General features: G+C 40.6%; 1 protein-coding gene across 1 annotated transcript in view; it reads right to left on the reverse strand.

Annotated features, from left to right (window-relative positions):
• TSEN2 (tRNA splicing endonuclease subunit 2) overlaps positions 1 to 14,524 on the reverse strand; it is a 57,356-nt gene extending 42,832 nt beyond the window's left edge. Inside the window, exons 1-3 of the mRNA XM_007954108.2 lie at positions 14,336 to 14,524; positions 12,359 to 12,440; positions 3,575 to 3,611 (exon numbers count right to left, since the gene is read on the reverse strand). Of these exons, the coding sequence (XP_007952299.1) occupies positions 3,575 to 3,611; positions 12,359 to 12,440; positions 14,336 to 14,524 (308 nt within the window). The remainder of the gene's footprint in view (positions 1 to 3,574; positions 3,612 to 12,358; positions 12,441 to 14,335) is intronic.
• Between the last annotated feature and the right edge of the window lie 200 nt (positions 14,525 to 14,724).

Genomic DNA, 14,724 nt, shown 5'->3' on the forward strand with positions numbered 1-14,724 from the left:
GAAAAGACAAATACCACTTCATAAATGAAAAATGTACAATGGTAATTAACTGCTCTTTGAGAGCAGGGGCAGTGATATGAGGAGAGCAGCCCAAGAGTTCTGGGTTTTAGAGGTGTCTCTTCTGGGTGATTCTGAGATTAGCCACCTAACATCTCTCTATCTGCCCTTCTGTCAGTGCCAGAATCATGCCTGTAGTCCTGCCTCATGACAATCTCGAAGGATCATGAAGAAACCTCCAATGAGCCAGTAGCTGCAAAGCCTGTTGGAGAAAGCCTGAGTAAGCTGGTAGTGCTGCTGGGACCATACACACAGATGACTAAGACTATGGCATGCAGGCCATGAAGCAGGTGTCCTCTCATTGGCTGGCAATGCCTTAAAAGTTAAGTCTTGTTGCAATGAATCCCAACCCCTGCTAGAGAAGCAACAGGAAGAGAAAGAAAAAAGTTAGAAACATAAGGGGAAGAGTGGCAGGTGGAAAAGGTAGCAGTTACAATTAGAAGCAGTGATGGGACCCATTCAAGGCTGCAAGAATACCCAATGGTCTCATCGGAACACACCACAGCTTCTCTCCCTTCACCAGAGGGTCCTGATGCTCACCCCTGGGAAGGGTTACATGAAAAGTCCTCATCACCCGATGATAACTGCTAAGTTGCTTGTCGTAACTATTTCTGTACTATTCACTCTGAAATTCTGATCCCTGTTTCATGTAACATTCCTGTTGTTTTGTGTCAAGCCTGCTACTCTGTCATTTGTTGCTGTAGTATAAACTCAAGGAAAATTGATGGCAAACTGAAAATTTGAAACTTGCAGAAGATGCAGGATTTAGAAGTCAATGAAAGTGATCAAATTAACACACACAATGATTTTTAAATGAGAATCTGGCAGTTAGATTAGTTAAGCACTGAAGTAATCAACTGTATAATCAACCAGGGTAATGACATAAGAAGGCACTTCACAAGTGCTGAGGAGGAAAAGAGGATATGTGAGTTTCTAAGAGGTCCACTGATTGACAAACATGTATTATAACTCTTGCTTCCCAGTACAACCTAGTAACTGTGGGTCCCTGGACTATTCTGAATATTCAGATGGCAAAGACCTTCTGGATCATGTTTAATAAATAACACATAAGAAGATCAATCAAAAATGGTTGAAAAATTACATTTTAGTGCTTATAAAGGGTTGACCTTCAGTTAGCTGGCCATCTCCCCTACCCAGAATGTCTCTTGTTTTTTCTGCTGGCCATGTGTGGGTATAGTTCTCACAGGTGGGCTTCTGCTTTGTTTCTGAATCCTAGCTCTGCTGCAGCGTCCTGCCTATACTGCAGTCCCTCCTGGGATGGGGGCTCTGCCAAGTTCTTACCAGGCCCCTCCAACAGACTTCGGTCCTACTCCTGACCCCCAGCCTAAGGTCTAGAGCCAGAGCAGCCCTTGAGATCTCCCCGGTGCTACCGCCCACCCGCCATTCCTCTGGCCATGAAATTGGTGAGCATGTAACCAAAAAGGAGCTGTTGGATTTGGTCAGTAAGTACTAGAAGCAAGATGAAAACTGCATATTTGAGTCATTTTAGGAGGCTTCATGTAAGAGTGGAGGTTGGGGCTATACCTCAGAGACAATGAGGATTTGGATAGCTGACCATTTAGTTAACAAAATCTTACTAAGGGATATAGAGGTTAGCCAGGCACAGTCCTCGCTCTCAAAGTGCTGACAGTCTACACTGGGCAACTGATATGTGATAAATTATGCAATTTACCCAAGGCAACACAGCTCTTTCCATTCTGCAATGCTCCATACAGTATCTGTTCTGGTTACCTAGTGCCGCTCTGACAAGAATATACCACAAATGGGATGGCCTTAACAAACAGAAGTTTATCGTTACAATTTGGAGGCTTTAAGTCCAAGTTCCAAGTGCCAGGCTCCAGTAGCTGACTGAAAGCCCCTCAACCTTTTGGGCTTTAGCTCTGCCTCTTGCTCCCAGCCCACTGAAGCTAGAGCCATCTCTTACTCAGGCAGCTACTGGCTGCTGAGGCTAACAAGCCCAAGGCTGACAAATAAAATGGCACAGTCCTGATGTTACCAAACCACACGGGAGGCCATTCATTCAAGTCCATTGAAAGTCGCAAGATCGTCAAGAGCATGGCAGGCTGGTGAACAATGACACGGCTCTATGCTGGGTCTGTTGTTGTTGTTGTTATGTGCCGTCGAGTCGGCCCCGACTCATAGCGACCCCTCCTTGGGTTTCAAAGGCAGTATCACTACGGAAGTAGATTGCCCCATCTTCCTTCCGAGGAGTGGCTGGTGGCTTTGAACTGCCAGCCTTCTGGTTAGCAGTCAAGTGCCTGAGCCACTATGCTACCAGAGCTCCTATGCTGGATCTAAGCATGCCATAAGCTAGAGACTATCCCCAAGGCTTCTCCTTATATGTGGGAAGCAGACCACATCTCAAAGGCAGCTACACAGCTGTTTGTGGTAGATCCCACCATGGAGTTGATTGCCAGTCTCATCACGGGGAATAACTACCACCAGCTGCCCAGCCACTCGACCAGGCCCAGCCAAGTTGACATACAAATTTAACTAACACAGTATCACATACATTGCCACGCTGATTCAGCAATAGCCACAGGGGCAACACCCAACTCACATGGGGAGGAACTGAGAAGAGAAGCTTCAAGAAAAGGGGCCATTTAGGCTGGAATGTAAGGATGTGCAGGGATTAGCCAGGCAGTGTGTGTGCATTAGGTCTCTGGGTGGCACAAAGCAGTTTGTGATCACCTGCAAAGCTAAAGGTTGGCATTTTGAGCCCACCCAGCAGCACCAAGGAAGAAAGACCTGGCGATCTGTTTCCATAAAGATAATAGCCAAGAAAATCCTTTGTCATATGAGTTGACATGAATTGGAATTGACTTGATGGCAATGAGTTCAGTTTTTATTTTTGGTTTGGTGTGTGTATTTAGGGAACTGGGGAGAAAAAGGGAAGAGACAGTAAAAATTCCAGAAGAAGGAATCATGACTGTGTAAGATGGATGAGGAAGGGTGGAGTCTCTGGGAAAACCACTTTCTCTGAGTCCTTCAGGCCCTTCCCTGCCTCATTGGGCAGGATGCCAATTCCAAGGCTAACGCTGAGCAATTTACGACTTAAAAACATATGCATTACAGGATCATTATTCATATTTACCAAACCAAACTCACTGCAGTTGAGTCAGATCCAACTCATGGCAACCCCTCCTTGGGTTTCTGAGGCGGTATCGCTATGGAAGTAGATTGCCCCATCTTCCTCCCGAGAAATGTCTGGTGGGTTTGAACCGTCAGCCTTCTGGTTAGCAGTCAGATGCCTTAGGCACTAAGCCACCAGAGGTCCTTTATTCATATTTAGAAAGAATTAAATTGGCATTGGGAATTAAATAGGATTTAGTTTAGGATTATTAAAAAAATAAATTCACTTAATGTACTTCAAATATGATTCGATCCACACGAAATTCATAATTTTCAAGGACACATCTATTACCCAAAAAATAAATTAAAATAGATTTAATCCATACCAGAAGTTTGACCAAAGCCAAAGTTCATTACAACTTACCTCTCTGAAGTGATTATGGGCAGGCATGTCCTCATATCTGTAACAACAAAGAGGCTCGATTAGTTCAGACAAATTTTGATTAAGGGTGAAAAATAATGAAAATCTAGAAAAGACAAAAGGGTTTCAAGAGTCACAAAACTGCACACCTAGAAGGCTCATTAATACCATCAGCTCAGCAAGGGGAAAAATACACTTCATGTGCCACTATCCCTTATACCTGCACCCCGGCAGCAGCTAACCAATCCCATCACTTTCCTTGCTGAGCTTACAGAGCGCCCCCAGCTGCAGGTCTCCACCCAGTGCTGCAGGTCAGCAGAGATGGCGTGCAAGGTGAAAGCTCTCTGCTCCCTCTGAGTGGTCATTCCCTCAACTTCCAGATGAGAATACTGAAGACCTAAAGTTATGCGACTGACCAAAAGCAAAGCTGCTCTTTCCAGTCTACTCTTTCCATTTTATTTATAAAGCTTCTTCAGTGAAAGCATCTAATACATGTACAAAGAAAAGGTGGGAAAAGTAAATTTCAGGGTCAGGTTAGTTTTGCATGAGGTTTGGGAGTCCTGGGTTCTAGTTTTGGCCCTGGGCTAGTGGGAAGAGTCTTTCTGTCTAGTTTAGCAGGTCACCTACTGGTCAAAGTTTTAGTCACAGTCCTCCCTAACTCTGCCTTTGGCAAGTCATTTCTCCTTTCCCAAACTCAATCTCCTCTCCAATGGGTTAAAGGCTTGGAATAGATGATGTTTCAGCTTTAAAACCCTAAGAAAGTGAGTTCACTTCCTACCTCACTGGGAATTTGTTCCCAGCGTCATGACCTTCTTCCACTGGTAATTCAACAACAAACAACAATGTAGCAAATTTTACTAAAAGTAATTTACGTGCCAAACATTACAGACACAGAAATAATAAGGCAAAGCCATGGAAATAGTCCAATTGGGGAAACAGAAAGAAACAACCACTTCTAACCCAAGATGATATATGACTGAATTGAGTACTATAAAGGAGCCAATTAACTTTACTGGAAAGATTAAGAAAAAGTACAAAGAGAAGGGACAATGGAGCTGGGCTTTGAAGAATGAATAGCAGTTCACCAGGTGGCCAAGGAGAAAACTGGGAAAGGAAACCATGCACAAGGACACAAACACAGCAAATGAATGGTACATTCACAGAATAGCAGGGAGCCCCAGGCGGTTAGAGTACAAACAGGTAGAAGGGAACGATTAGAGATGAGGGTGGAAGAGCAGGTTGAAGCCAGATTTTGCAGATCCTCCTCAAATGGATACTTGAGATTTATTTTTCTAGGGCTTTCTACAACCTTAAATAGGTGCTCTCTGTTTCCTTGGCATAAATTAATTTCCTTCAAATCTCTACCAATATTTCAAATGGATTATTACATAGATCAGGATAAGCTTCTCAAAAGTCAAGAGTATCATACTATTTTAAAACTTTCTATTTTTTGGCAAAACATTAATTGTTGAAGCTGGGTGATGGGTATGTTGTTGTTGTTGTGTGCCGTCGAGTCGGGCCCGACTCACGGTGCCCCTCCTTGGGTTTCCAAGGTGGTATTACTAAGGAAGTAGATTGGCCAACTTTCCTTCCAAGGAGTGGCTGGTGGGTTTGAACCACCAGCCTTCTGGTTAGCAGTCAAATGCCTTAAGCACTATGCCACCAGAGCTCCCGAGTAAAGGGTATAGGCAGGATCATTATACTAATTGCTCCACTTTTTGTTTTTTTCCCCTCCTCTCTTTTTACTATGGAAAATCTCAAACATACACAAAAGTGGAGAGAACAGCACACACACACAAAAAAATCCCATGCACAGCTTTAACAATTGATTTACAGCCAATCTTGCTTCATTTATTCTTCCACCCACTTTCCCAGCCCCTAGATTATTTTAAAATTGATCCCTGATATCATAGCATTTCATTTCTAAATATTTCAGTATGTAGTTCTATAATGACTCTTTTAAAAAAATAAATAAATAACTACAATATCACCATCACACTTTAAAAACTAAGCATTAATTTCCTGGCATCATACAAAATCTAAATTATCTTATGTTTTTCCTTTGTTTAAAGTTTGTTTGATTCAAGATCCAACTAAGGTCATTGCAATTGACTGATCTGTCTTAAGTCTAATCACTGGGTTCCCCCTCAATGATTTTTTTTCTCCTGTAGTTTATTTGTTGAAGAAATGGATTGTCTGTCTTGCAGAATCTCCCTCAGTCTGGTTCCAGATGACCATGTTCTACTGTGCTGTTAACACAGCAGCACTCAAAGTGTAAGGAGCACTTGTAGTGCAATGGTTAGGAGCTTGGCTGCTAACTGAAAAGCTGTCAGTTCAGTTCAAACCCACCAGCCACTGCAATGGAGAAAGATGTGGCAGTCTGCTTCTGTGGAGATTTACAGCCTTTGAAACCCTCTGGGCAGTTCCACCTTGTCCTTTAGGGTTGTTGAGTGGGAACTGACACAACAAGTCAAAGTATATGAGGCACTACTAGTTCAGTGGTAGAATTCTTGCCTGGGTTCAATTCCTGGCCAATGTCCTTTATCCGCAGCCATCACCTGGCAGTGGAGTTGCTATCTATGATGCTGAACAGGTTTCAGCAGAGCTTCTGGACTAAGACAGACTAAGAAGAAAGATCTGGTAATCAACTTGCAAAAATCAGCCAAAGAAAACCCTATGATAACAATGGTCTGACGCATAATAGATCATGGGGAGGGCATAGGACTGGACCCTGTTTTGTTCTTTTGTGCCTGGGGTTGCCGTGAGTAGGTGGCTGACTTGACAGTAGCCAACGATGACAAAAACAACTCAGTGTGGCCACAGAATAATTGTTGATGCTCAAACTGCTTGTGGACAGTCCAAGAAGAAATGAGGTTCCACCAACATCTAATCAGCTGTCTCACTCTGCACACTGTCATTCAGCTGACCTTAGTTTCACAGCCAGACTGTCATGGAGAAGAAAGCTGTATGTTGATTTCCATTACAGTGCAAAGTTCTTATTCTCCCCAAATTCCGGTATTTTGAACATCACTGGCTTAACATGTTCCTCTCTAGCTGGTATTTCCTATGACCTGATGGATCTAGAGACTCAATGAATCAGGCTCACTTTGCTGGGAAGAAAACATCATGGGTAGTGGTGCATCCACAAGGAGACAATATCTTCTCATCTCTTCCTATGATGTCAGTACCAGTGCTGATCAATGCCTAGATCTATTAATTCATTGGATGTTACACAATGGTGACATTCTAATCCTATTATTCTTTCTTTGTTTAGTACCAGGGGTCCTTCTATAAAAAGAAATTTCTTCTCATTAACTATTTGGTTACTTTGAGAAAAAGTACATATACAAAAGACAGAAAAAATACTGGATTCTTTCTCTATTTCCCAGTTTTCAAAACAATGAATAGTTCCTTAGCATCCTTCAAAGGTGAACAATAAACTTTTGGTAGTGAGGGAAGAAGAGGAGAGGGAGATTATTATGAACTAAAGGATTTATACTTTTTTTTTTTTTTTTGCATCATTATGAATGAATTTTGAAAGAAATTGAAGTTATTCTTACTGAATTGCAAATGTTTCCATCTTTTGCCAGTGAGAGCATCTTCAATTTAGTGCCTGATTCCTTTTGAAATAGCCTGGTAGTCTCTAACAAGCTTCCTTGCTTTCTGGTACAAGATGTTCCATATAAAAAATCCGTCTTTAACCACACTAAAACCAAAAACCAAAAACTAAAAACCAAACCTGTTGCTATCGAGTTGATTTTGACTCATGGCAACGCCATGTGCTACAGAGTAGAACTGCTCCATAAGGTTTTCCTGGCTGTGATCTTTACCAAAGCAGATTGCCAAGCCTTTCTTCTGCAGCACTGCTGGGTGGTTCTGAGTCAGTGGTAAACCACCTGCACAACCCAGGGACCGTCAATTACACCAACATTTGCTTTATCATATAACATATACGCAACAGTCTCAGAATAACAATACCAACACTACCAAAAAAAATGATTGCCGGAGCTCTGGTAGTGTATGTGTGTGTGTGTGTGTGTGTGTATGTGTATATATATATACATACATATATATAATTTTATAGAAATCTAGAGTTGTTTTTTTTTTTTTTAATGCTTATATGGGGAGGGATGGGAACTGTGGTGGCATAGTGCCAAAGGCATCTGACTGCTAACCAGAAGGCTGGCGGTTCAAACCCACCAGCCACTCCTCGGAAGGAAGATGGGGCAATCTACTTCCGTAGTGATACTGCCTCGGAAACCCAAGGAGGGGTCGCTATGAGTCGGGTCCGACTCAACGGCACATAACAACAGTGACAACAACACACACACACAAACACACACACACACACACACACACATATATATACCAAAGAAGATTAGTATGTGTGTGTGTATACACACACACACACACATATATACACATATATCTTTTTTTTCAACCTATCTAGAAATTTTCCCTCCGCTCCCCTCCCCTCCTTGGTAACCAATACAGAAAATTTCCTTCTATGTATAATCCTTTCCCTGACTTTTTATAATACTGGACTTTATATTTGTCCTTCTGTGACTGACTTATTTCACTCAGTATAATGTCCTACAAGTTCATCCACTTTATGTGGTGTTTTGCAGATTCTATACTATTCCTTTAGGATTGCATAGTATTCCATTGTACGTACCACAGTTTTTCCATTTCTTGGTTGATGGGCACTTAGGTTTTTTCCATCTCTTTGCTATTGTGAGTAGTGCTGCAATGAACATGGATGTGTATATCCTGCCTCTCACTTCTTTAGGGTATATACCTAGTAATGGGATTGCTGGGTGAAATGATATTTCTATTTTCAACTTTTTAAGGAATGGCCATACCAATTTCCACAGTGTTATATCATTTTACAGACCCAACAGCAGTGTATGAGAGTCCCAATCTCTCCACATCCCCTCCAGCATGTTATTTTCTGTCTTGTTGAACTTTGCTATTAATGCTGGGGTGAGATGGTACCTCATGGTTATTATGATTTGCATCTTTCTAATGGCCGATTGTGAACATTGCTTCTTGTGTTTGTTGGCCGCCTGAATATCTTCTTTGGTGAAGGGTCTGTTCATGTCTTCTGCTCATTTTTTAATTGGATTGTTTTTTTGATGTTGATGTGTTGGTTTTCTAGAAATTTTAGGTATGAGTCCTTTGTCTGATAAGTCATTGTTGAGTATTTTTTCCCATTCTGTAGGTTCTCTTTTTACTCTTTTGGAGAAGTCTTTTAATGCACATAAGAATTTAATTTTCAGAATGTCACAATCATCTAGTTTATCTTCTGCTGTTTGTTCTTGGGTTATGCTTGAAGTCTACTTATGCCATAAATTAGGGCCCCTAAGTTTGCCCCAGGAGCTCTGCTAGCGTAGTGCCTAAGGCACTTGACTGCTAACCAGAAGGTTGGTGGTTCAAACCCACCAGCCACTCCTTGGAAGGATGATGGGGCAATCTACTTCTGTAGTGATACTGCCTCGGAAACCCAAGGAGGGGTCACTGTAAGTCGGATCCGACTCGACGGCACATAACACAAACAAGTTTGCCCCTATTTTTTCTTCAATGAACTTTATAGTTTTACATTTTAGTCTTTGATCCATCTGGAGTTCGTTTTTGTCCACAATTCTTTCTTCACTTAACAATCTATCTTTCATCCTCATTTTTCTTTACAGGTCCCCAGCACTTCTGTATGAATGTACTAGAGTTTATTTAACCAGTCTCCTCCTAAGGGACACTCAGGTTGGGTTCAGGCAAATAATATTGCAAATGGTAACCTTCTATATATTTCTTTCCATATTTTTGCCAGTATTATTAAGATAAATTCCAAGAAATGGGATTGTGGGTTAAAGATAAATACATAGACAATTTTGCTAGATGTTGCTAAATTCCCCTCCTCACAGGTGGTACCAGCGCCTGAGTCTGTTTCTCAGGGCATCACCAACTAGTAAGTAGTCAAACTTTTGGATTTTTGCCAATCTGACTACTAAAAATGGTATCTTAGTGTGGTTATATTTATTTTATGCTTTTGTTGCTGTTGTTGAGAATATGTACAACAAAATATACACCAATTCAATAGTTTCTCATGTACAATTCAGTGACATTGATTACGTTCTTTGAGTTGTATAACCTTTCTCACCCTCCTTTTGAGTTGTTCCTCCCTCATTAACATAAATTCATTGCCCCCTAAGGTTCCTATCTAATCTTTTGAGTTGCTGTTTGTTAACAATTTGATCCCATCTAGGTAGTTCCTAAAAGAACATAATGAAATAATTTTTACTGGTCAAGCTAAACTATTATTTCGTTTTAAGAAGACTTCAGGGCATATTTTTGGCATAAGGTTTAAGGACTATCTCAAGGCTCTAGTTTCAGGGGTTCATCCTGCTTCCATGCCTCCGGAAAGTCTGGAGTCCATGAGAATTTGTAATTTTGTTCTATATTTTCTCTCTTTTGATCCATATTCTTCTATGGAGTCTTTTATCAAAATGTTCACTAATGGTAGCCTGGCACCATCCAGTTCTTCTGGTCTCGTGGCAAAGGAGGCAGTTGTTCATGGAGGCAATTAGCCATACATTCCACATCCTCCTTCTATTTCTGACTCTACTTCCTCTGTTGTTCCAGGAGAATAGAGACCAACTGCTCTGCCTTGGATGGCTGCTTGCAAGCTTTTAAGACCCCAGGTCTTTTAAGATACATTGAATTAGGAGGCAGAACAGAAACACTATCATATTATTAGGCTAGTTAACTGGGATGTCCATGAAACCACAACCCCAAACCTCTAAACCAAGAAACCAAACTGCCTGTGAGGTTTCTGGTTGTACATAAGCAGCCTCAGCAGCCAGTCTTTTTTTTTTTTTTTGCCATTGTTATAAATGTATCAATCACACAAGTTTTGCCAATTCAACTCTTTACGGATGTTTAACTTATTGACAGAGATTACAAATAATCGTGCAACCCTACCCTTAATTAATGCGATTTTTTCCATCACCATTAACCTACATTTTCCCCTTCCTCTCACCCCTGGTAAATACTAATAAACTTTGATCTCTGTACATTTGCCTTTTCTTGTCTTTTTATATAAATGAAGTCATACAATATTTGTCCTTTTGTGACTGACTTTATTTCGCTCAGCATAATGTCTTAAAGCTCCATCCATACCATAGCATGCCTCAAGATTTCACATCTCTTACTGAGTAGTATTCCATTTTATGTATGTACATTTGGTTTATCCATTCATCTGTTTCTGGACATTTTGGTTGTTTTTACCTTTTGGCTATTGTGAATAGTGCTGCAGTGAACACTGGTGTATAAGTCTCTGAGTCTGTTTTCAAGTCTTTTCGGTGGGATTGCTAGGAGTGGGATTGCTGGGTCATATGGTAGTTCTATTTTTAGTTTTTGAGAAACTGGCACACTGTATTCCACCCTGGCTGTACCATTTTGCACTACCCTACCAGCAATCAGTAAGGGTTCTAATTTCCTCACATCCTCTCCAACAGTTCTTATTTTCTGTTTTTTCCTCCCTTAACTATCCTGTTGTTGTTGTTGTTATTTGTCGTCGAGTCGGCCCCGACTCATAGCGACCCCTCCTTGGGTTTCCGAGGCAGTATCACTCCGGAAGTAGGATTGTCCAACCTTCCTTCCGAGGAATGGCTGGTGGGTTTGAACTACCAGCCTTCTGGTTAGCAGTCAAGTGCCTTAGGCACTATGCTACCAGAGCTCCTTAACTATCCTAGAGGGAGTAAAATGGTTTCTCACTGTGGTGTTGGTTTGTATCTCTCTGATGGCTAATGACGTTGAGCATCTTTTCATGTGTTTAGTGGTCATTTGAATGTCCTCATTGGTGAAATGTTTTGTCAAATCCTTTGCTCATTTTATGATTGGGTATTTGTCCTTTTATTGTTAAGTTGTCAAAATTTTATATATTTTGGTTCTTGTTGGATACATGGTTTCTGAGGATATTCTCCCAGTCAATAGATTGTCTTTTCACTTTTTTGGTAAAGTTTTCAAGGCATTTGACTGCTAACCAGAAGGCTGGTGGTTCAAACCCACCAGCCACTTCTTGGAAGGAAGACTGGGCAATCTACTTCTGTAGTGATACCGCCTCAGAACTCAAGGAGGGGTCGCTATGAGTTGGATCCGACTTTATGGCAGGGTGTTTGTTTTTTTTGATGAACAAAAGTTTTTAATTTTTATGAAGTCCTATTTATTTGTCTTTTGCTCCTGTTTTCTCATGTGGTTTTAAATTTCTATTTTTTCTTACAATAAAAAGTTTAAAAAATCATTTCTAATCATTTTGTAACTTACTAGTTCTCATGTAATTATTATAAGATTTCCTTTGAAAAATAACATTAAGATAAAAAGATCTGTGAAAAACAAAAGAAAAGAGACTCAGCAAGTGAAAACTACATGCTTTACTATGATTTAACAAATATATCAATGTCATGGTTATTGTAAATGTCTACTTCTGGAAAATAAAATATACAACTCATTTTACCTAGTGCCACGTGTGAACAGGTACTTAACTACCAGTACTGGCCCCTCATGTGGTATTCTGCTAGGTAAACAAAGAACCTAAATGAAACTTTTGATCATTCCAGAAATTATAAAACATATTTTCACTTGATTAGAATTATTCCAGTTACGATTTTTGGCAGTAACGTTGACAGGGAGCATGTTACTTCTCCCCTAGAATTTTACTATGTAACCTGAGGTGTAAGATCAAACATGAAAGGCAATGATAATTTGACACAAGAATGATGTACAAGTTTTTACCTTTCCATTTAGCAGCCAGCTTAGGATCTGAAATTGTGAAGTTTGGACGGCTTCTTGACAGAATACCTTTTCCAAAATAACCCTTCCAGGAAGAGGGGAAAAACAAAAAACATAATTAGTTCATGTTTAGTGATCAATGTCTTAGCTGAGCTAAATAACTCCTTAAGTTAACAACAGAAGCCTATTTTTCATAGCTTTACATTTTATTCTGGTTATCTATCTAATGCTTACTATAAAGATCTTATCATTTTATTCCTTCCATTGTTTGAAGGGTTTTAGTACCGTTTAATAAGGTTTTAGGACCATTCGCTCATCTCACAAAATATTTCAGTCTGTGTCTGGTGAGCTGAAAGCAACAGAGCAAACTCTTCTTTCCACATGCTTAAGAACACAGCACATTTGAATGGGGCCCTGTCCACTTAGGTAAAAAAGCTTCTTAAAAGCTTCTCGAATTCCTTTTTTTTCCCTCTCAATTTTATTGTGATAAGTTATGTATAACATAAAATTTGCCATTCTCACCATTTCTAAGTACACAATTCAGTGTCATTGATTACATTTACCATGTTGTGCAACTGGCATCTCAAATTCTTTTTAATCCTAAAATTGAACTACTTCTTTCCTTCCTGCTGATCCCCAAAACAATACATATTCTTTACGTAAACTGTCTAAACTCAAAAAAAAAAAAAAAAAAAAAAAAAAAACCCTCATGGCCATTAACTTGATTCTGACTCACAACAACCCTCATTGGGTTTTTAAGGCTATAAATCTTTACGGAAGTAGATTGCCCCATCTTCTTTCAGCAGAGTGGCTGGTGGGTTTGAACCACCAACCTTCTGGTTAGTAGTCAAATGCCTAAGGCACTAGGCCACCAGAGCTCTTTATAAACTTCCTAGGAAAGGCAAATTTATACAGGCAGAAAGCAGATCAGTGGTTGCCTCAGGCTGAGAGTGAGAGGAAAGGTTAAGTGCAAACAGACACAAGGAACTTTCTGTGGTGATGCAAGTATTAGAAAACTGGACTGTAACCATGGTTGCACAACTCTGTAAATTTACTATAATTCTTGAATTGTGCATTTACAATGGGTGGATTATATGGTATGTAAATCATACCTCTGTAAAGTTGTTAAAAATAAATGCCCCCAGCAATCAATAGGCTATGGGGAAAACAGAAAGAAAGGAGGAGGGAAGGAAAGAAGGAAGGAAGGGAAGCAAGCCACCAGTCTCAACTCAGACCTAGAGTGCTGCTGGAAACTAGTAAAGGCCAGGGCTCATCCTCAACTAAGAGGTCCCCAAACTAGAGAGCGAGCAGATAAGAAGCCAGTACACTCTCAAGCTGCATTCGATCTGTCTGAATGCCAGAGCAGTAGCTCCCCAAATGGCAACCATGGGAAGGGAGACACTACACTCCTACACCTGCCACCATGATGCTCGCTCACTGCCTGTGTGCCTTAGTCCAAAATCTTTGTCTTGTGGTGACAGAAAGTTTGTTCTCCCACAGAGCTCAGGGAGCTGTGGCTCTGAAGCATTAGTTTCAAAACTGACACATGGAAAAAGAAAGAAAAAAGTCTGGAATGCTACGCCCGCTCTGCGGTTACCTCTGGGAACAGGAATGGGAGTGAGTGGGCGAATTTTCACTTTTTACCATTATATTTATATAAATTGCTAGTTTTTTTTTTTTTTTAATTGTACAATGAACATGCATTGCTTTTATAATCAAGAGAAAAAAGACCAATCTATTGACTCTTATTTCATCATTGAAATGTAGGTTCACAAGAACATCCTATCTGTCATTTACATACTCTCGTAATGTAAGGCTTTAGGCACCCAATTCACACAGTACTATCCCTACACTGTACCAAGCTGCAAGGGAACAGTGGGCATTTTTTACAGTTAGTTTTAGGGGAGGGTGGAATGGGGAGGAGAAGGAAAAAGGACAGCTTGCTCGGGAACTAGCCTCACCAAGGCTGCCAGCACTCACTTTCTCATACAGCTGCTCAATATCCTCTGCATCCCTCACAATCACGTTGTTGTTCATCATCTCAGCACGGTACATCCTGAATTCTTTCTTAGGACCATGGTCCTGACCAAAAGGGATCGGCAATGGAGAGTCATAATGCTCATACACTTTTCGCTTCCTCTTTGGGGCATGGAAAACTGCTTCTGCCATGTTTCCAAGGTAACTGCTCCTTAAAGAATAGACAACAAGGAGGAAGAAATGATAATCAATAACTGCATGATCAAAAATGTGGGCACACCGATGAAAAGTGCTGTGGTCTGTGGGAAAAATAAAATATTTAAGAAGCAGTGAGCTAAAAGGCAGTGAGGAATAAGAACATCTTGTATGAGCTGTGCAAATCACATTTGTCT

Source organism: Orycteropus afer, unplaced genomic scaffold (assembly GCF_000298275.1).
Source record: "Orycteropus afer afer isolate SDZICR_OR568_19922 unplaced genomic scaffold, OryAfe1.0 scaffold00432, whole genome shotgun sequence".
NCBI classification, from domain to species: domain Eukaryota; kingdom Metazoa; phylum Chordata; class Mammalia; order Tubulidentata; family Orycteropodidae; genus Orycteropus; species Orycteropus afer.